At 43.7% G+C, this 23,729-nt stretch overlaps 1 protein-coding gene across 3 annotated transcripts in view; it reads right to left on the bottom strand.

Annotated features, from left to right (window-relative positions):
* The window catches only part of Tbc1d2b (TBC1 domain family member 2B), a 74,476-nt gene extending 52,169 nt beyond the window's left edge, over positions 1 to 22,307 (bottom strand). Inside the window, exons 1-2 of one of the 3 annotated variants that reach the window (XM_076851221.2) lie at positions 22,290 to 22,307; positions 722 to 875 (exon numbers count right to left, since the gene is read on the bottom strand). In XM_076851221.2, coding sequence (XP_076707336.1) covers positions 722 to 857 — 136 coding nt within the window. In that variant the 5' untranslated portion in view covers positions 858 to 875; positions 22,290 to 22,307. Of the gene's footprint in view, positions 1 to 721; positions 876 to 13,094; positions 13,144 to 18,457; positions 18,815 to 22,289 lie in introns of those variants that run through there. The other 2 variants (XM_076851220.2, XM_076851222.2) reach the window with 2 other exon arrangements.
* Between the last annotated feature and the right edge of the window lie 1,422 nt (positions 22,308 to 23,729).

Genomic DNA, 23,729 nt, shown 5'->3' with positions numbered 1-23,729 from the left:
TGTTGGGAGCAGGGAAGGTGGGAAGATGAGATGGACAGCAAACAACTGTCCCATTCTCTCTAAAGGGCTCAATACAGCCTAAAGTCATGAGAAGACCATGGGGTTTTTAATTTATGATATTCAAATATAAAAGTATATTACCTCTACATTACAAATGGTCAGGAATTATTTTGAGTTATAAAAATGCTATGAATCTGCCAGGTGTACAAAAAGTATAAATTCAATATAAAATAAAATCAATGTCTGAGAGTTGAATTCTTCTTAAGAAATACTAGAAAACTGCAAATGGAATGCTCTGAGAATACCTTCCCAATATATACAAACTGTGAACACTAGTGAATCTGCCCATGTATGAACATGTGGGCCTGAGTACTTCATTTCATGTATAGTAGGGAACAGGCTGGCCCTGATGTCAGAACTGAGGGCTTACTCTATGGCATATGCAACTTCAGCTATGCACATGTTGGCCTCTGCCCCATCATGGGCAACATGCTTGGCACTAGCCTTGCCTGGCTCCAAGTTATCATTACCTTGAATTTGACTCCATACCTGGAAGCACTCAGTAACTATGACATGTTGCCCATTCAAAGGGATCAGCATTGTGATTTTCACTCTGTATTCATCTTGCTAACTTGTATTCCTCTGTATTCTTTGCTAACTTGACTTATTGTACAAACAGCTATACCCAAAGAACTGACAAGTCCTTCCGTTTATGCCTTACCTGTGTTATCTCTGGCTACAAGACCCTTGGGGAAATCTCCAGGAACTGGAGAAGTGCTGCTGTCCCATTTCACTGTGTCAAGGCTGTTGCAATATTCCCATCTTTTCTGCTGAAGCTCCTGTAACCAGTAAGTCATGAGTTGACGATTAGGAGCCTAGAAAGAGGAAAGGGAGATAATGTGTTACAGCTACCAATAAGATGAAGAGTTTTAAAAAAGTCTGTCTCTTAAAGGTGTATTAAGAATTGTAATGCATAAATAAATAAATTAATTAAAATAAAAAAGTCTGTCTCTTGAGTACAGACTGTGCACCTTGCCATATGAAAGAATGAGGTAAGAAGACAGCAAAGACATTTCAGTTACAAGACTGATAGCTTTTGTTTTGGTGAAGCAAATAGTTCTAACAAAGATTTTAACGCAATAATTTTTTTAAAAAATTCTAATGTTAGGGAATGATACACTATAACACAGTTCTCAAAGAGTTTTAGGAAGGGGCTGGGATTGTGGCTCAGTGGCAGAGTGTTTGCCTTGCACATATAAGGCACTGTGTTTGATCCTCAGCGCCACATAAAAATAAATAAATAAAGGTATTGTATCCATCTACAACTAAAAAAATTATTTTTTTTTAAAAAAAAAGAGTTTTAGGAAGAATTAACAACCCTGCTTCTCTTTCGCTGTGATCACCTAAAAAAATTCTATCTCAAGAAATCAAATTTTATATAGATATGGGTGGTATCCTTGCCAAATCACATCAAATAATGACATTTAAATTCTGCCAGCATCTGAAAGAGTAAGTTACAAATTAAACTAGATAAAACTACAAATTAAAAACTAGATAGCACAACTACCAGTGTGATTAATATTTTAAAAAGCTGACAATAGCAAGCACTAACAAGGGGATGGAGTAACTAGAACTTTCAAAAACTGCTAGTAGGGATCTAAAACGGGGCAGATACGTTAGTGAACAGTTTGACAGCTTGTTATAAAGTTAAACACAACCTTACCAAGTGACCTGCAATCCCCTCCTACATATATACCCAAGAGGAATAAAACATTCACATAAAACACTCATATGTGAATGTTTATAGAGGTTTTATTCATAATCACCAAAAATCCCAAACAACCTGTAATGCGCTTCATCTGGCCAGTGGAAAAACAGACTGATAAATCCATATAAGAGAATTCTACCCAGCAGTAAAAAGGAGGGAACCACCGATACACATAACATGCAAAAAATATGAAATGCACATTGCTGAGTGAAAGAAGCCAGACCCCAAAGTCTACATACTGTATGACTCCATCTATGTGACGTCTTAAAATGGCAAAATTACAAGTACAGGAAACAAATCTGGGCTTTCCAGAGGTGGGAGTGGTGATGAGGCACCAGCAGAGAATTCAGGGTGATGGACCCCTCCCACATCAGGAGTGTTGTATAGACATGACTCCAAGCACTGGTCCAAACCCACAGAACTGTAGACTACTAAGAGTGAATCTCATTTGCAACATAAGTATGTTTTCAAAAAGTCAACTAAGAGACAGAAGAACCAAAAATGATGAACCTAAGCAAACTAGATGGAAGGTGTGGGTCACAGGGCTCCAAGCTGCCCCAGGCAAAGGAGCCCCAAGAAGAAGAAAGGCTGCACGGCCCGACCTCATCAACACTGGCATCCAGTGGTGAACAAATATCAGGTGTAGTGGTACCTAGATCAAGGCAATGCAGAGACCTGCTCTGCAGGACTAATAGTAAGTGACAGATCTAGGACCAAACTGCTTCTGTCTGTAATCACAGGACAACCTCTGGGCACTACTGGCTAAAACCTGGGGTCTTTTTAGTAATGTTTGCATACCTGGCCAAAGGCAGAAAAAAAAAAATCTACTCTAGAATCTCTGGGTATGTATGGAAAATTCTTCCAACTCTCAGCCAAGCTCTCATTTCACTCACTCATTCAATCAATATCTACTGAGCACCTGTCAAGTAGCTGGAATGGAGCTCAGCCTAAGAAAAAGCAAGCAAGTCAGTCGTTCCCATGGTATGCTGAGTGCTAGGAGTGGGTAGTGGGTAAGGTGGGACTGGCCTACCTGTAGAATACTGAGGAGGGACACCTGACACCTGCAGGTTTGAAAACTTCAAAGTAGCAGCTTAATGTCTATCTTCTCCAATAAACATCAACTCAAAAATGTCTTCATTTCTGTTACATCTAGCCCAGTGCCAGACACACAGTAGAATACTTGCTTATTGAATAAATAAGTAAAGGGATAAATGAACAAGTCAGGAGGTAATATAGGAGCCTGTACTTAAAGAGGAAGCAGGCAGCAGCCAGAAGGACCACGGAACAAGAAGAGTTCCAGGAGGGGAGAAGAGTATCTGCAAAGGCCAAGGCTAGACAGAGTGATGTGGGGAGCAGAGCAGGAGGCCTCCACCCACCCCAGGGACGAGCAGGCCTTCCTAGGGCACAGGGACTCCACAGGGAAATGGCAAGGATAGACAATACCACCACTGCTGAAGATGGTGGGGGCAGGGAACAGGCTTGGGTAGGGAAGGGAGCTTAGCTCAGGCCCAGAAGCAATAAGATCACATGGGAGACCACAAACAGCCGCCTGGAGCAGCAACTGGTAGCAAGATATATGGCAGGGGCTGGGTGTGGCCCTGGGGTGGGCAAAGAGAATTCAATCATCCCCACAGGAGGGGACCAGGAGACACTATGGTATTCTAAATCAGAGCCCAAGCCTCCCTAGTTCTCCTCCCTCCTTCCTCAGGCCCAGGAAGGGAAGTGACTTGTTCAGGTCACTCAGTGAAGTCAACAACAGAATCAGCACTGAGACCCCCCCCCCACTTCATCTGCTAATTTAATCCTCAGCTCAGAGGCAGGTATAAGTTTGGAAGTGGGGGCTGTGCTCTGGCCATCCTACCAGCTCCCCTGCCCCAGCCCTTCCAGGCCTGTCCTGGGGAAAAGACCAGGGCAAGGTGTACCTTCTGCTCTAGCCAGGAGGTGCCAGGCACTTGCTCTACTTCCCCTCCTCCAGCCTGCACATGCTTCTGTGTTTCTACTTGTGCTCAGGTGCACAATCTGCTCAGAAAACTTGGCATAAACCCACTGGGTGAATCCCTTACCAACTCTCTAGCTATCTCTTGCAAGTAGGCATCATGAAAAATCTGCTTTTTATAAGAAAAAAAATTTTCCCCCTTTCAATATGAGTATTAAATCTACCTGGGAACAATTAGTAACCTCTTAGTCATCTTTCACTGATTTCTGAGCGCGCGTGAACGCGCGCGCGCACACACACACACACACACACACACACACCACATACCTTCAATATCTGACATATGAGCCAGGCATGGTGGCACACACCTGTAATCCCAGCAACTAGGGAGGCGGAAGCAGGAAGACTGTGAATTCAAACCCAGCCTCAACAACTTAGCAAAGCCCAGAGCAACTCAGTGAGACCCTTGCTCCTAATAAAATATAAAAAAGGGCTGGGGATGTGGCTTGGTGGTTAAGTGTCCCTGGGTTCAATCCTTGAAACAAAAAACAACAACAACAACAACAAAAAAAAACACTGACATATGATGCTGCAGATATCTAGTCAAAGAGGTGGGCAGAACCACACTGAGACTGATTTTTAACCAGACCTTTCAAATTACTAGAAATCCCTAGAAGAACCCTAACTTCAGGCTTCAATAAGCTAGTGAAAGGCTGCTAGGGGCGGACTGCTGGCTCTGGGTGTCCTATTTGGGAGGCGGAAGAAGCTCCCAAAGGACCTACCTTTAGGGAGCTGAAACCAAAGACAGAAACATACACAAGTCATAAGACAAGGAATGAGAAAAAACAAAACACAGCAAAACCAACAGAAATTAGAAAGCTTCTGTGTTTTCCCTTCAGTATCTTTCTAAAGAGGAACTGACTGCAATTTGGCCTTGCTTAGTCCTGATTTTAGATGTGTCATCACAAACTAGTCTCTCCCTGGTCCTGCTCCTTAGTCTAGATTGCCCTGTTGCTCACGTATCACCTAATGAAATATTTTGGATACACTAAATTAAATAAAATATATATTAACATTAATTTTTCCTGTTAATGTGGCAATTTGAAAATCTGAAAGTGTTTATGCAGCTCTCACTGTATTTTTTATTGAACAATACTGATTTCCATCATGATGGCAAATGTTAAAATACCAGTTCAAATATGGCACCAATCCCAATATAAGATACCAAGCCAAACATCTTGGAAAGCCTTTCTAGATATCTCTTACACAGATGAATGCATGTCCCAAGGGATGGAGAGGGCAGACAAGGACTGGGTATCACGTGACACCCCAGCTGTTCCCACAAGCCTTTCTCCCCAGGCCTCCAGAAGCCTGCTCAAGTTTGGGTGAGTCAGGCCCTGGCCACCTGTCCCTTCTCTTGGACCCAAGGATCTCCTTGTCCTCCAACCCCATCTAGCTCTCAATGTGGTACTCAGAAAAATATCACAATAAAGTCATTTGATTACAAGTTAGTTCATTTCAGCACACACTCATTCAAGGACGACTCTCAGTAAGAGATGTGTTGGGGGGAGGGTGAAAGCAATCCAGCAGCATCATACACAGGGAGTCGGCTATATCACCTAGCCACACTCTCCACGAACCACCACTTTACCTAAGCTTGTTTATTCCCTGGCAAAGAATCTTCGCCTATCAAAAGTCAGTACAATTTTAGAAACTGTAATACACTCATCTTAGTTGACCCACAATCTCATTCCTAGAAATCTGTATAAAATGATCCAAAAGGAGAAACAGGGAAAATGCCATGTACATAGAATGTTTGTTCATTCACCTCACAAATGTTTATTTGAGCCTAGCTTAGACCAGGTTCAGCAGTTAGCATTAGGGACACAGAATTGGATGAGACCTGTTCAGTTCCTGACACTGAGAGGCTCCCAGTGAGAAAACACTTTCTTCCATCCAATAATGAATAATGAGAAACATATTCACAAATACATCAATATTAAATGCTCAGATAAATAATTAAGAAATCCTTGTGTAATATATGACCTCATCAAATATACAGTCAAACCAGTCACAGTGGCACATTCCTATAATCCCAGTGACTCAGGAGGCTGAGGCAGAAGGATTGCAAGTTCAAAGGCATCTTCAGCAACTTAGTGAGGCCCTCAGCAAACTTAGGGAGACCCCGTTTGAAAATAAAAAATAAAAAGGGCTGGGGATGTGGCTCAGTGGTTAAGTGCTCCTAGGTTCAATCTCCAGTACTAAAAAAGAAAAAAATAATGATGAGTGATGGCTTTGTGTTACCAAATAATTAAGCATATTACAAAGCCACAATAATTAGAGTGGTATTATCAACAAATCAAAATATAGGATTAATAGGTAAAGAATATTTTAGGTAAAATTTCCAATGACACCACTGGGGTAAGTAATAATTATTAAATAATGGTATTAGGACAACTGAACAAACATGCAGAAAGAGAGAACATTATCATGAATTATGTCCTATGTTAGAAACCTGTCATAATAAAAAATGTACTCAAATTTGATTCAAATATGTAATAAATCAATGAATAAAAACCACTAGATGAATGAATTAATGAACTAAATAAATTGATGAACTGAATAAAAACCATTAAATTATGAGAAGAAAATGGCTATATAATTTGTTTCTCTTTCCACCTCCTGCAATAACAGTTGCTTAGATTTTCATCACATTGTAAGGAGATGAAGGGATGGTCTTACTTTAAGTGGCAGAGGAGAAATTCACAGTGGAAAGTTTTAGCAGAGATCTTCAGAAAGCTAACACTGAAGTACCATCAGCAGTCATGGGATTCCCACTTGGAAGATGAACACCACTTGCACCACAGCACGGTGCGTAAGAAAAACAAACCACTCTTTTTAGGATTGAGCCCCAAATCCAAAGCTGGCAGGGCAGATACTTCAAACCATAAGCCACCAGCTGCTTCTCCCATGGGCAGCCCTAGGCTGCTGGCTCCAGGCTGAGAAGCATGAGGAGTCAGATTTTCACAGGGCTGATACTTCTCCCCAGCAACACAGAAGAAACTGCTGTCCTCACATTTCTATTTTCTTGGAACGGAAAGACCTTTCTAAACCCTCAAAGAAAGCAAGCAAAGAAAACGTTTGTGTGTCTAAAAACACCATAAATGAATTAAAGGACAATAACAAACAGAGTAAAAGACAACACAACGTCCAAGTCCCTGAGCACAGTGTGGAATTCCATATCATCACAGCTTTGCAGGGGCTCAAGAGAAGTCCTGCTTGCTGGTAAGCAACTATTCATCTTTATATTTTAAAATATACATTTCAGACTTTTATTTCAAATAATAACCTACATTTGCTATGAAGAATTTGGAAAACAAAGAAAATATAACATAAACATAACCATATCTCCAGAATTAACCTCTATCAAAACTTTGGTGTGCTTTGTTCCACCCACAAATATCTTTCTACCCATAAATATCTACATAATTTTCTCAATAAAATTCGAATAATATAGACTTATCCATGATCTATACTTGCATATTAATAACATTATAAGACACTGTTCATTAACAATTACTGAGTGCCAAATACTAAGCTCTCATTTTATACATACTGTCATTTAACCCTCAAAACAATCTCTGAAATAGTATCCTCTACTTGCCCACAGACCCCAGAGCCTGACTGCCTGGCTTCAAATCCCAGCTCTGGTACTTGCTAGTTGTGTGAGGCAAGCTACTTAAACCTGACCTCAGATTCCTCACTGGTAAGTCAGAAATAATAAGAATGTAGTCCATGGTGTTGTTATGAGGATTAAGAGAGCTAAGGTGGGTTAAGCTCAGAAGAATGCTTGGCACACAACAAGTACTTGTTAAGTATCAACCACCCGTCTTATCACTCTTTCCCAAGATCTCACAGTCAGCTGCACAGTCGAAATCCAAACCAGGTCTGCAGTGTTTGCTACCAAGGAGAAGGATGAGAGTGTATGTCCAAAACAAAATCCATTCTCAGCACTTCATCAGGAATCACAAGTTCCTCTATGTTTTTTCTCAAAAAACTTAAATGCTAACAGCCTCAACCAATGGCAAGGCTCAATTTAAAACCCCTTAAGTTTGTTGGTTTGGGGGCAAAGACAACTCCCATACCAGAGGCTGTGCCTCCGTCAGTGCAGAAGTTCCTCTGAATTAAGAAGTTCCATCAGAATTAGTGGGGTCGGTGTGGTATCTCTGAGTTGGAGAGAGCAAAGGCCATAAGGTGCTTCCACTGGCAGCTGTTAGCCACAATTCTACTCTAAGGACACATTTAAAAAAAATAGACTGCAGCAAGCAATAACAAGGCCATACAAGAAGGGAGAGCAAGAGTGCTCCAGCACAGTAGACTCCCCAGGACTCCTGTGCATGAGGACTCCTTGTCAGTGTCCCACACTCATAGCCCCTGGTACTGTCCTGATCCTCCTACTCCTGGGCCTCTGCAATAGCATCCTAACTGCTGACTAACAGTTGATATCTGTTGACATCAACAGTTGATAACTGTTATTATCAACAGTTTGTTGACAACAAAGAAGTCTTATAGTCCCATACTTACAGCCCAATGCTAAGCAAGTTGGCTTGGTAATGGAGCCTATGCCAACCCACACTCCATAGGACCATGACCTTTCTCCCACATGACAGGCACTTACATGAGCAGGCAAAACCCTGCTCCCACTGCACCAACTCACATCTAGCAAATTGCTGCTTGCCCCTCAAAACCCAATTGGAACACCCCATTTATGAAGCCATCAGTGTCCCTTATAGAACCAATTACTTATTCCTCCAACATTTTATACATGATGCCACCTCAGTCACCCACTTAGGAGGATAAACTCTGGGTTCCTCCCCAAAGTGTCAAGCCCCGCCATGTTTTTAAGCCAGGAGAACAGCATAAGCAGCAGTCATGACAGGCCACAGAAAGGAGAACACACACACACATACAGGAGGGTTAAGTCTGCCTAGCTCAAAGGGAGCAATGCCAACTGTGTGGATAATTTTACTCACTGGTATTTCTAAAAAGGATACAATGGCTGCTCATAATGAAGGAATTCCTGTTTTGAAACTTGAGGAAGGATATCTGAATTTCCAAGAAATGTCTAAGGTACTTCTTCCATAAACAATTAAAAAAAAAAAGTTTATAACTCAGGAGCAGTGGCATACACCTGTAATCCTGGCAACTCCAGAGGCTGACGCAGGAAGATCCCAAAATTCAAGGTCAGCCTCAGGAACTTAGCAAAGCCCTAAACAACTTATTAAGACCCTGTCTCAAAATAAAAAAATAAAGAGAGCTGAGGATGTATGTAACTCAGTGGTTAGTGGTTAAGCACCCTTGGGTTTAATCCCCAATAACAACAACAACAACAAAAAGTGTTAAGTATATTGTATGCAGCCTGATAATACAAAATTCAGATGGAAAAACAGACTACAACCCCAGATCTGATAAATAACTTTAGGTTCCAAATTTTCTTTGAATGTTTCAAAATCACGAGGCTGGAAACAATCTCAAGGGATCTGGCTCAGCACCAATGGAAAAAAAATGTATTTCTTCCCTTGGAAGATTTTGAAATCTTGTGTTTCAGCTCGGCAGCAGACACCAAGAAGGCAAATAATACTGGATCTTCTACTCTTTGGAAGACAGAATATAATTTCACAAACCTCCATTCCTCTAGTGGACAGAATAAATTCTCATTTTGTATCTTTTTAAATTGCTACCTTAAAATTAATATTTTCATATATTTTATTAAAATAATATCCTGAATTCTAACCTAACTGCTTTTCAAAAATTGAGCACAACCCATGCCTCAAGTCAATTTCCCTGCACACTGAGTCCGGTGATAACTGTTCCCTGAGAAGATGCCACACTTCTACCCACTCTGGAAGGTACCTGCTGGGGAGTTGTGTCAGCTCTAATACTCAAGCAACCCCCTTTAAAAAGCAAACACCTGGAGGAAAAAAGCCATTTTTAAAAAATATTTTTAGTTGTAGATGGATACAATATTTAATTTATTTTTATGTGGTGCTGAGGATCAAACCCAGTGCCTCACACGTGCTAGGCAAGTGCTCTAACACTGAGCTACAACTTCAGCCCAAAAGCCTTTTCTTAAGCCTATCTTCAGCTAATACTTTTTTTTTTTTTAAGCTCTTAACCATTTAGAGATGAGAAACCATGAGTAATGGACTAGAAGACAGCCTACAACCGAATAAAGAAAAACAAATGTGAGCTCACAGGAAAGGGGGCAGTAAAGACAACTGTACCCAGGCTGTCCACCAGGAATGGGCATGGACTTTGGTAGGATAAGGGCAAGGACAAGGCCCTGGCCAGCCCTTCCCTACAGGAAACGTGGTAGCCTGTTAAAATGCTTTCTGTTTCAGAGAGAAAGGGAGCACAAGGCCTCCAAGTGACCACAGGGCTACATTCCTATGGCTCCTTATCAGCTCTGCCATTGCACAATACTGGAGGTTCAGGGTTTTATGAGCTCAAGACAAAAACTCTTGCAGCCACAACCAGTGGCCTACTGAAAAACTCTGCTCCACCTCTGCTTGCTCCATACATGCAACACTGCATTACTCTGTTTTCATGTTTTTTAACTTACAACTAAGACAAAAGAATGACTTACTATGAAGTTTTAGGAGGTGGGGTGGGGAAGGGCAGATTGAAGGTTACACCCATCAGAGGCTCTGGGGCAGCAGAGTCTGGTAGCAGAAACCTGACTACCTTTTCACTGAACTGAAAGGTGTGTGCAGGAGCAATGCTGATTTCTAACATCTTTTAAGAGAGAGTTAGTGTCAGGGGAGCGTCAAATGGTTCTCCTACATCATCTGGTCACCATTTTTCACTTTGGTCACCATTTTTCACTTTGGTCATCATTTTTCACTTTGGGTAAAAACTGGGGACATAGTACTTACCAACTGTTTGATGGTGGCATTCATTATAATTCACTTAAGAAACATTCAAATATGCCAAACAATCACTATTTCCTTCCAGAAGCTTCCTTCTAAATACCCATGCAGAAGCCCCAGCACAGGAATCAGGCACCTCAGTGTCAACAGAGAATTGTGCCCCAAACCATTGATCTGGAGCATAGATACTGAGTATGCAAAGAAGATCTGCAGCTACAAACCACAGACTGCTCCCTTAAGGATAAAGGGTTCATACTTCACTGGTCTCCACCCACACAGTTTAGTTATTTCTAGTCCACTTAGAAAGCTACCATCACACAGGGTCAAAGAGAGCCACCATTCAGGATCCAGAGAAGAGCAGTTTCTCAAGGAGGGGCCACAGAGGGCTGCAGCAGAAGAGCTGGGATGCTGGGTGAGAACACAGATTCCCAAGGCTCACCCTGGCCTACCAGCCACAATCTATAGGACAGGAACTCCACATTCCGCATTTTTAACACCATCCTAGAGACTTATTTTTCAAGCTTATTTTGAGAACTATAATTCTGAGATGTTCTTTTCAAAGGACAGAAATAAAAAAGTAATATCAGCATGCTACCTCTGGGACAGCATCCATGAGATAGCTGAGTAAACTGTAAAGCTTAAAAAACTGGTTCCCTTCCAAGGTTGGTGTGTATGCTCCAGCTGATCACCAGGGACCTGCTTCCTCTGTGAACATCCACCCCAAAGAGATGAGCCAGGGAATCCTCACTAATGTTTCCTATCAGGCGGGTCCACTTATGCCATTCATTTCCAATCTTCATGTAACTAAACTTCTTAAATCTATGACCCAATATAAACTAATCAGATACATGACTTGAGTATCTGTATATAATAACTAAAAACAGAATAACCTAACTTCCCACTAACAGACTAAGATACATATATGAAGCAAGTATTATCAAACTGCTGGGTTCATGTGCTGGGTTTAGTGTCAGGGTTGTCACTAACTAGCTGTGGGCCTCGGTTTCCTCACTGTATCATGCAGGGGGAGGGTAGGCTGATCTCTGAGGTCCTTTCCAGTTCTGACTTTGGGATAATGACCCTCAAAGCAAAAACAACAAATGACTTCCTCCAGCTCAGAGTCACTTAATGATAATGCCCTCCTGACACCTAGAATAGGCACAGGACAAACTCCCTAAGGACAGAGGCAATGCTTGAATCCTTCCTGCTGGATGCTCTTCAGAGGCTTGCTCTATAAGGCCTGTGGGGTGAATGGCTGGTTGGCTGCATCACATTAAGAATCCTGGGCCACTTTCTCTGTAAGCAGTCACACTGAACATCAGAGAGCTGGAAAGGGAAATGAAAACTGGGCTTGCTGCCTAGAAATAATTCCCATAATCCAAGATCAACATCCCTGATAACACTCGCCTGCCCACCTCCAGTTATCCAACACTCATCAGGACAAAGTCCTGCCTGGGGGCAGTCTGCTTAAGGAAGGTTGCTCCTTCTAGTGGACTGGCCCGGGGAAAAGGCAGAAGGGGAAAAACCCAAAGGATCCAAATTCCCAAACCCTCCTTTCCCACCAGATTCCAGTTCCCCCACACAACAAATCTCTGCAGAAATTAAGCAAATGGCAAGCCTACAAACTCATTTAAAGATGCTGACTCTCATCTTACTGGGAACACATCTTGCTGACCCAAGAGGAACTAAGTCTGTGTGTGAGCAGCTCCACAATTATTCCAAAACCTACCAGCTTCCCTACCCCAACTTCTCAAGGGAGTTTTTCTCGATAAAATCAGTCACAAAGATATCTCCAATTCCACAGCGCTCACAGAAATTATTATATAAACCACAGACTCCTAGCCCTAAGTCATATACAAATTAATATTTTACATAAAAGATGTCCTCCCTCCCCCTCATTTATTGTGGAGAGAAACCAGACTTCTCCCAGAACCTAAAAAAAAGCAGTTACTTGATATTTGCTTCCCGATGCTGAATACTAACAAACATGGTCTCTCTACAAAGATTTTTTCAAAGCTCTTACAATTCTTCAATTATATCAGGTGCTAAGCTATTTAAAAATTTTTAACACTAGATTTTTAAATCAATGGGAAATTTTCACTGCTGAATCTGCAGCAAGATAACACTTGCTAAATAGATGAACGTTGAAAACCTCCCTTTGACCATGAAATGAGAGTACATAACCCACCTCACATCCACACCCACTCTCTCCAAGAAGACTTGAGGGCTCAAAGTACTCATTTAGCCAACAAACATATTCTGAGCAGCTAATATGTGCCTAGCATCCCTCTAAGCATTAAAGAAAGACACAGAGGAGAACTACACAGAGAAAAAATGTCTCCCTTATGGAGTTTATGCTCCAAGGACACAACATCAGATGCTCAGAGAAAGGATTAGACCATATCAAGGAGCAAAACAATCCTGAATCTTTGGTCAGTTCAGGGTTTCCTGTACTACCTACTAGGTGATCATGAAAACCGCAGTCTCTTCAACGGACATCTCAGCTTCCAGTCTCTCAAAAGGCTTCATGCATACAAATGCCCAGGGTCTTCACTGAACTGACTACCCTGGGTAGAGGATTTATAAAACGCCAGCTGGAAGCATCACCACTCCCCAGTTCACATTTGTATATTGCATTTACTCTATGAAAGCAAACAAAACCCAGCTGAGAACTGGTCTGATAGGATTTAGAGAAATGCTATTCAAATGTCATTAAGCTCCCACTATAAAATCTTTCCCAATCAGAATCAAAAGTTCCCAATCAAAACTCCTTTCCTGCCGGGTACAGTGGCACACGCCTGTGATCTCAGAGCTTGGGAGGCTAAGGCAAGAGGATCCACAAGTTCAAAGCCAGTCTCAGCAAAAAGTGAGTCACTAAGCAACTCAGCAAGACCCTGTCTCTAGATAAAATTCAAAATAGGGCTGGGGGTAAGGCTCAGTGGTCAAGTGTCCCTAAGTTCAATCCCTGATACGAAAACAAAACAAAACAAAAACAAAAAAAAAACCCCTCCTTTCCTTCCTACTGAGAGTCATACAACAGAAGGGTTCATCTCTTCCTTTCATGGTGGAAGTTATTTTTTATATTCTGTTCAACTGGAGACGGGAAGGTTACAACCCAGTGGCTAATGCATAAAGGCATGTGACCAAGGAGATTTGTCCATCTCCTCAGAAACCTTAATGATGTAAGAGTTGGTACTCTTCTACCCTGAATGCATTTGACCACTCCCTCCATTTCTCAAGAAATATTTATCTCTAAAAGGAAGGAAATTGGCAACGTGCACATTAGCAAAGCAAGTGGGCCATGAGAAAAGTCGGTGAAGGCAGCCATCAGGAATACTCAGGAAAGGGAGAGGGGGCACTAATTCCATTCATGAAGGTCCAGCAGAGGGGGACAGGACCCAGCCACACAAGCCCTCCAGAGCCAGCCTCACAGACCTCAGCATCTGTGAGACTAAGAAACAAAGGTGTTTAAGAAGCAACTATTGGACATAAATTCAACTTTGCATTTATCTTCTTTTAAACCTGCTTGTCAGAGCATAACATAAAAACGCATGAACCCTAGTAGGCAAGAAATTCTCCTATAGTTCCTGGTGAGGGCCCTCTTCCTGGTAGTAGAAGGTCTTATTGCTGTGTCCTCAGAGGTGAAGAAAGAGATCATTTCTCTGGGTTGTCTTTTCAAGGGCACTAATCCCATTCATGAAGGCTCCACCTTCATTACCTAATTACCTCTGAATACCATCTCCCTACCAATACCCACCTCCAAATACTATCATATTGAGTTGGGGCTTCAACATAAGAATTTTGAGGAAAACACATACAGTTCACAAGAACAGCTACTTTTTTGCCAGTACTGTTTTGGTAACTGAGAGTACAAACGGCAGTTCTCAGGGAGCTTACTGTCTGGTGGGCAGGAAACAGGGTAGAGACCTCCCTGTAATAATGACTGTGTGAGAAGCAAAGAGAGATGGAAAACCATGTGATATCAGGAACATGATATTGTGTTTGCTTTTAAGGAACTTACTAATTGGGAAGCCATGACAAAAAGCCATGACAAGTTTAGTCCCCGCAATTTAAGGATTTAAATAATGCTTTAAGACCCCCGAGCAACTGCCCTATCACAGAATAGCTTACCAGAACTGTTTAGCAAGGAAGGCTGGTTCACCACATATATTTTGTACTGAACACATTATGATTACCCAAGCTAACAAATGTTTGTCATTAAATTGAAAGAAGTTTCAACACCAGAGAATGTGCATCCTTCCCACAAAAGTGGGTTAAGAATAGGGATGCATAGCTGTTCAGTTACGTGACATGAAAACCAACACATGCTCACATGAGCACAAATGCTACGAGAAAGGGGGCAGATGCTAGACTGAAGATTCTCCTTGCTCTAGAGACAGCAAAGATCTAAAAGAAGAGGGTTGTTCAAACTTTACCTTCATTCTCACATGCTCTCCTGCCCCTAAGTGCCTGCTTACTCCACACCTATCCCTGTGCCACCAATCCTAGTAAAGCTTGGTAAGAAGCCTTCAGCACATCTACACATACACCCAACGCCCCCCCCCCCCCACACACACACAGCCTGCAATCAGGAAGCATCAGCTTCTGGCAGACCCTTAACAGCTACCAAGGGTTCACTAAAAGGTACAATAATCCTGGTAAAGACGTTCTTGGTGGGCAGTAAAATGTTCTCAGTACTTGCTTACTGCATAAAAAGGAAAGACATCAAATTTAGGAAAAGGAAAAACCACACTCCTTATCTAATCCAAATCCAAAAGCAGATATCTAATCCAATACCAAAAATGATATCAAAGCCAAAAGCAGGAGGTTTGTCAGATAATACAATTAGATACTGGACATTTGGGACACTCCCTTTTCTCAGAGCCCCTACTTAGTCTTGCTTCATAATCTCAAGCAAATCACATTCCCTTTCAAGCCTCCTATCCCTCATCGGTTAAACGGCACTGGACCAGATCCCTGAGTTTAGGAATAGTGGCATTTACCAAGAAATTCCAATATCAGCTTTCATTAAGACTCAAGCAATAAAACATTTCAGAAAAGCCCAACAAAGCTACAGCTTCTCCAGAAAAGACTGAAAACACTTTAAAATAAGAAACATATGGGCTTGGATTGTAGCACAGTGGTAGAGCATTTGTCTAGCAAGCATGAGGTCCTGGGTTCGATCCCAGTACTGGAAAAGAAGAAGAAGAAAGAACTTACAATAAGCAAACTACTGGGTTTTCTTCTCTATTTCACTCATCAGAAGAAATGATATCTGTGCAATTATATGCAGCTAGCTGAAGTTCATTCAGGGCTAACTGCTCACTAACCTACGATGCTCTTTAGAAAGCAGAGTCTTCCTGGTAGCTGGGCAGCCCTAACATGAAGCACTAATGCTTGAGAAAATCAGTTCTTATATCAGTTCAGGTGAAAAGGATAATAAATTGCTATTTTTCACTTTTACCACCATAAAATTTTTACTCCTACAGCTCAAAAAGAATTACTATACACTGAAGTTCACCTTTCTCAAAACACACTCTAACTCTGAAACCGTACATCTCAACTGTTGCTTTCTTTTGGAAAGCCTTGCCTATTTCCAATGCCATCATTTTTTATCAAATCAGCACTTGGCCTCAGGTATTCTGTCCTATTCTGTGACTAATTTTACATATAAAATATTCATGCATGAATATTCATGAAGTCAGTAAATTTCATGAATGAATTTCAGGTGGATCAGTAGTTCACATTAAAATGTATTTTCCTTTTTAAACAAATAGTCTGAACATAGGAAAAAATGGACAGAACAACATAGCAAACACTGGTGTACCTACCAACCAGTCTGAGAAATAAAACACTGTAAAGCAACAATGGAAGCCTCAGAACATCCATCCCTAACCACATCTCCAATCTTCCCATCAGAAGCAACCACCACACTGAATCCAGGGCACATTCATCACCCCCAGGCGGCTCTCTCTCTCCCTACACAGCCTATATCCTTATGATAGGTAGTACTCTTTCTTAATCTTCACATAAATGGTATCAATCTGTAACATATGTTCCTCAATTTATGTTTTATGAGTTATTCAAAAGGACACATGCAGCCTCTACTTCCTTTATGTTCATTTCTGCATAACATTCCAGTACATGAACATTATGAATATACTACACATTTGGCCAAAGACACCATCTGATGTTTCATCTGGCTGCCAGATGGTAATTACTGTGTACCAGTTGTTTTCCATAACATATTCCAAAATCCTCACAACCACCCAATGAGGAAGGTCAGATTCCCACTAGGCCAAAGCAGACACTAAGACAGAGAGGTGGCAACACTTGTCCAACACATGTGAGCAGTGGACTCAAGCTGCAAGTTCAAGTTCATCTAAGCCTGAGACCTGATTCTGTAGTCCCACTTAGGCAGACACCATTATTTTAATGAAAAAAAAAAAAAAAAACTGATAGAAGACTCAAACGTATCTGAGAAAATCTGAAATAGGACACTCACTTTTATTTTTTAACAATACCACCGGAAATTTATCTGACACAGGGACAGTCCACGTGTACACTGAGGACAAGCCTCTACCTTTGGCAAAAGTTCCTATGAACTTGCTGGGCCATTCCCAAGTTTATATACTCTCTTAAGTTAACCCCAAGTTGAACTGCAATTCTGGTTGACTTCCTTTGGAGAAAAAAACTGTCTGCTACCTCTCAGAGATGGGAGAGACGAATCCAAAAGACTATGGGAATCAAGATGATGCTTGAATTGGCAAAAGCTGAGTTGACAAAGCTCTAAGAACGACTTCAGGGAGCAGCTCCAGCTGCTGCTGGTTCTAGTGTTCTCAGGGAACAGTCCTGTGCTCACAGGCCAGGGTGTTTGCCCACTCTGCTCTCCATTTGGCTGGCTTTGAGTGAGCTGCTTTTGAGAGAGCCCAGCCCTGCTTGCTGCTCTGGAGAAAGCCCAGCTTGCAATACGGAAGAGAAGCCAGAAAGAGGAGTGAGGGTGGAGACTCAAAGGAAGCAGGCAGGGAGCAAGGCCCTAAGATAGGCAGCCCAGGTCTAGGCCAGGGCCTAGGAAATGATAGAGTCTGGCCTTCTAAGGATTCCCAAGGACAGGGAAGGCCACCCAGCACCAAGATTCCAGACTACTGCCACGCCTCTACACTCAGTCTCTAGTGAAGATTAAGGAAGCCTCCAAAGAGCAAGGCATGAAGCAACCCCCTCCCACCTCTCCCAAGCGAAGCAAGAAAACAGGCTGTGCTACTTACTAGCTAAGAGAACTTGGCTGGAGCATCCCCGCCCACTCTGAAGGGGACTGTGATGAGGCCATCTCTGGCTCTGTCCACCGCAGCACTAAATGCACTAACATTGAGTGTAAATCGTTTAATCCCCCCCCACCGACACGCACACACACACAAAATAAGGTAGATACTACTACTATCCGCACTTCCAGAAAAGCAGCTAAGCACACAGCGGTTAAAAGATAAGTTATAAAGAAGACCCTGGAGATGAAAGCCTACCATTCTGGGAGGGCTGGTCGGAGTAGAGGGACAAGGAGGAGGACCGATGAAAGATACAGGAAGACACAATGGATCAAAGTTCTGAGGAAGGAAGAAGGGACTGAGTAGCCCCAGCTCCACTGGCCTAAACTCAGGTTAAGGGCAAGATTAGGAAGGAGGGTGGAATCGAGGAGAAGTGGGGAAAGGAAGGCGACTAGAGAAGATGGGAAGAGGCCTTTGGGGAAGAAGGGTGGCAGGGAAAGTCATCAGGCTGAACACAGGGAGCTCACTGAGATGTGAGGCGGCCGCCGGGCGCGCGCAGTCCCACCTTGAGCACAGTGACGGCTCCCGCACTGTGCACCTGGAAGTGCGCGGGCGGCTCAGCGCCTGGCTCAGCCGCCTCGTCGGGGCCCTGGTAGCTGAAGCAGGCGTCAGCGATGTCCAGGTGGCCCAGGGGCAGCGCGTCCTGCGGGCTCTTAAAGTAATAAAGGTAGCAGCGACGCGCGTCGAACACGAACCAACGGCTGCGGTAGCCGCGCAGCGGGCCCTTGCCCGACAGCTTCTGCAGGTAGCCGCACAGCCGCGCCGGCTCCCGTCCGGCCCCCACCCCGGCCTCCGCGGTGGCCCCCGGCGCCGCGCCCTCGCCGCCGCCACCTTCCTCTGCCCGGGTCCCGGCCCCCGGCATCACCCGCCGCGCGCCCACCGTCGGCGCCCGAGCCCCCGCGCCACCGCGCCGCCACCGCCACTGCGCCCCCCTCCCCGCCGCTGCCGCTCCCTCCGCACGACCCGGCCGCGCAGAGCAGTCTGGGACTTGTAGTCCCGCCCCCGCCCGTCGCTGCCCCCGCAGGGCGGAGGCCAGGTCCCTGCCGGGACCCCGAGTCGGAGCGGCTTTCACGCAACGTGGGAGTCCAAGTCTTCGCCCTGCCTGGGTGAAGCAACGTTTGTTTCTTTATGGGAGCATGGGTTCCACCGGAGGATGCATTTCTCAAGAACCACCTCAAAACAGTATTGCAATCTATGTAAATTATACCTCCATATAAAACTTGGTTTTTAAATGGAGTTTTTAAACTCTGCCCTGCAGGAGTCACAGACTTAATATTGTGAAAAATGAGAAAGCTTGTTGCCTGCTACTGAGTGGGTGCTCCATAAATATTTGTAGAGTTCTTGAATGAAAGCCAAAGCATATCCTTCCTCTCTGCATCTCAGTTCGTTCATTGAATTTAACAAATTGAGTGCCTTCTATGTGCCAGGTAAGGTTTCAAGCACTGGCGATATAGCCATGACAAGCCAATCATTTCCCAGCCATCATGGGGATTATAGTCTGGTAAAGGAGGAAGATAATATACACATTAAAAAAAAAAAAAGCAGATACGCATAATAAATGTTATGTTGACTAAATGGTCTGATGACATTTAAATAATGATTACTACTTAAAACAGCACTGGACTAGGATGTAGCTCAGTGGTAGAGCACTTGTTTAACATACAGCAGGCCCTGGGTTCTGTTCCCAGCACCACCAAACAAAAATCAAGGAAACCTTACCAGTACTTTCTGTATTAATTCATTTGAACTCTCAAAACAACCTCAAGAGGCAAAAAGTATTGTTTTGTAATAAAGCAAAGCAAAGGTAAGGATGAATTTGGGAAGGAGAGTTATGGCAAGTTACCTCTATAGGTTAAGCTAGGGAGGCAGGTCTGAGGATGGGACACTTAGTGGCAACGTAAATGATGCTGATGTGAGGGAACAAGGCAACCAGAGAAGAGGGGAAAACATTCCAGACAGACGGAACTGTTAGAACAAAAGTTCACTTTATTCAAAGAGAGAAAGAAGTACATTTGTGAGAAGGCCAAATCAAATGTCTCCCCTTCACAGTTTTGCATGTTTTACACAGACACACTAAAAGATGGTGGAAATCTGAGCTTCCTGAGATGGACAAGGACATCAAACAACTGCCTAATTGGAACAGACAGATAGGAAGAGCAGGCACTGGAGCCTCCCCCAAGCCAGCCATTTGCAGGCCCTGTATCTGCTGCCATGTGAACATCCCTTTCTGACACTTGTCAGAGATCTGGCTGGCTGGCCACAGTGAGGGTGCTCACCACCTAAGCTTCCTGAGGCTCTCTTTGAGCACAATGCAGTATAGTGTTAAGTGCTAGGTTCCAAAGTCAGACTGATGGGATTTGTCTCCTACGTGTACCACTTACCAGAGGTGTGACCTTGGGAAATTTATTTGACTTCTCTGAGCCTTAGTCTTTTCATTTATAAAATGGTGATAATGAAAGTAGCTATCTCACATTATTGTTATTGTAAGGTTTCATGGGAAATGCTAGTGGAAGTGTTTAGTTAGCTCAGTGCTTCACATATAATGAGCACTCAGTACCTATAGGTTATTATCATTACTATTACTGTTATTATACCATTAACATTGATGACTTTCCCAATCAGCAGATTCCGAGAGGGCTCAAACTAGCCCCCATGCACAGGAGCCCAGATAATGTGGTACTTCAGGAGTCAAATGGATTGTTCTCTTGATGAGAGGTTCAATTTGAGCCTCACTCTGTGGATAAGAGGGGCTGTGACCAATTGGCTTGCTTGACTTTGAAAACCATGAAAATGGGCAGAGCTGGGAGAAGCAGGTCTGTGGCTGAGGTGCTAAGAGGCCATGGAGCAGCAGCAGAGTATAATCCATTTCCATTGTCAGTGAGTTGAGAGAAAGTAGGGGTAGGCATGACCTGTGTGGTCCCAGAAGAAAGAACCAAGTCTCTTGGAGTGTCGTGTGGAGGCAGAGGTCTGCAAGACATGAGGAAGTCATCCTTCATGGGCAGAGGGGATGAACTCCCCTCCCCAGGGAGAAAAACTGGGTTGGTGGGGCTTGGCAGATGGTATCAGACAAAGGACCCTGTGGTTTCTCCTGAAGATGGTGTCTATGCTTCTCAGTGGGCAAGCTGAGCCTCAGCCTGACTCTGCACCTGAGTCTTCTCTCCCTCCTGGGTCACTAATGGCAAGAAGCTGCAGCTGTTTCTTAGTATTGTCAAGTCCCTGCCTTCTTCCCTTTGGAGGCCACATCTCACATCATAGTAAACATATTAAAATGATCCCATATTCCACAATAAATTAATATAGGTAATTTTTGCTATAAAAATGTTCAAAGTCATATCCATATTTATGCTCTTGATATTATATGACTATGAGTTATTAGCTTAAATTTATGATTATCTGTGATTTCTTGGTAATTATCCTGTCTATATGGAAATTCAGGCCAAGTGAGAAAAACCCAACCTACAAACCTTTTTCCAGGGTAACAGCATTTTATGATTCCTAGGAAGTGGACATAATGTTCTACTTTATAGACATTTAATAAAATGTGAATTAATTTTGATTTTGATTTTCCCCCTGGTTTTGAAGCCAATACATACACCACAGATATTTCACAGGCCCCTCAAAAGCTGGCAGGCCCAGATGCTGAGACTATAGTATCTGCCAGGGGATAAACTGATTGGCCCCTGCCTGGCCTTTGCCCTCCAGAATGTGCCCCTCTGAGGAGACTGTAGTCACAGGCCTGCCTGAGACCTCTGTAAGAGTACAAAGTAGGGCTGGCAATGTAGCTTACTGGTAGGGCAGGCCATGAGATTAAAGCCCTAGCACTGGGGGGAAAAAATATAAAGTACAGAGACCCCAAATCCAGCATCAATCAATATCTCAGAAGGTCCCCAGGAGAGTCCTGAGCCCACTGAGCTATGGGAAGTGGCCTATGTCTTTAGAGTCAACCCTAACACCCTCTTGCTCCTCCAGACTTCCCCAACCCCTTTACCCCGTCAACTCTTTAGGGCTACTCTGGGATGCTGGTGATTTCATGAATGAACCCTTTGCAATTTCACCCTCTTATTCCTAGGGCCAGGAGCTGAGCTCTCTTAGGTCCTCCCATCTTCAATTTGGACACTTTTTATAGTTACTGTAAAGTGCTAAACAAATGTAGCTTCAGTTTTCCCAGTTTCAAACCAGATTACACCCCTGACCTTCATGGAAATTTTTGAGCCATCTCTGGTGACTCTTCATTCCTTGGAACCCTTCTTAGGTGATGTCTTAGTCCTGTTTCTATTGCTATCACAGAACACCACCAGCTGAGTAATTTATAAAGAATAAAGGTTTATTTGGCTCACAGTTCTGAAGGCTGGGAAGTTCAAGATCAGGCATCCACATCTGATGAAGTCCCTCTTCCTGGTGGGAACACTTTGCAGAGTGTCAAGATAGCTCAGGGCACCACATGGGAAATAGTCCTAACTCAGGTCTCTCCTCCTCTTTTATAGAGCTGCAGCCCCATTGGATTAGGGACCCACTCTTAGGGTTTCATTTAACCTAATTACCTCCCAGAGGCCCCACCTCCACACACTATTGACATATGACTTTGGGGATTAAGTTTCAACATGAGTTTTGGAAGGAACAAACATCTAGACCAGGCAAATAGCCTGTCACCTTTGCAGTTCCTGAGATCTCCCGGATTAAAACTCAACATCCAGTGGCCAGGGTCAGCTTTACAGAACCTGTGCACTTCTCCTTTGTTCATGGCAGGTATCCTGAGTGTCAGAGGGTCTGCTCTGTATGCCATGTGAACCCCTGTCCCCTCAAGACTCTCAGGAACCCAGTGACCAGAAGGAAGTGGCCAACCCAGGAGGAAGTAGCCATTGTTTACTGTAAAGGGGAAATTTGGGCAATGAACTTACTCCCACATGGCCAACCTTTGGACAAACCCCAGGGGAACCCAGAGCCAGTGAGTCATCCTAGGCTAATTTCCCCAGAGACGGGAGGGGTGTACCCAGAGGCTCTGAAGAAGCACCAGCTATGCACTGCCTTTGCATCTTTAGAAGACTGGTTGCCTGCCGTGAAATGACCTTACAGCCCAGAGAGGAAATCAGCCAGAATGCTTTGTGACCTTGGTGCATCTCCATTTCTTACCTGTATAATGATAGGGTGGATGGACAGCTAAGGGATCTCCTAAGGCCCTGCCCCTGCCTGCTCTGAAACATAACAGTCAAAAGAAGTCTAGCTGTGAGGGCCTGTGGTCATTCTTCCCAAATCTCTCTGGGTCAGTGGAGGCTCTGTTCTTTCAAGTCTTCAAGCCCAAGACTTTTTGATTTTCCCAGCCACCACAACCCAACTGTCTCCTGGGGGCTCCACTCCACACTACGGACTTGACTGCCTACTATGTATAAGCCTGACTACGTTGGGGTGACATATTGCATCTTCCCTGGTCCCTGTTGCCCTCACTACCAACCCCACCAAGGCACAAATGGAGGCCTTCTGTCCCTGGGACGGAGACACAGATGTGGCTTAGCTACTTGGGGTAGGGGCACAATACAGCCCTGCTAGGCCCTTGCTAAATCCAGAGACTTGTGAAGGAAGTTGACCTAACGGGGGGATAAGTGAAGAGGGGAGTAGTGGGGACACTGGACCTGCAAATAGGTGAGTACTAGAGGGTTGGTAGGAGACAGTAAGTCACAAGGTGCTTTGACCAAAGCAAACAGCTCTCACAGGGAAACACTCAGCTGGGGATTGGCTTTCCACGCCCATCTCCATTGCTCTGAAAGGGGATCCTGCACCAG

The sequence above is a fragment of the Callospermophilus lateralis genome, chromosome 3, assembly GCF_048772815.1.
Source record: "Callospermophilus lateralis isolate mCalLat2 chromosome 3, mCalLat2.hap1, whole genome shotgun sequence".
Lineage (NCBI taxonomy): Eukaryota > Metazoa > Chordata > Mammalia > Rodentia > Sciuridae > Callospermophilus > Callospermophilus lateralis.
The sequence above is the reverse complement of the archived record's forward strand: the minus strand, read 5'-3'. Positions and strand labels throughout refer to the sequence as shown.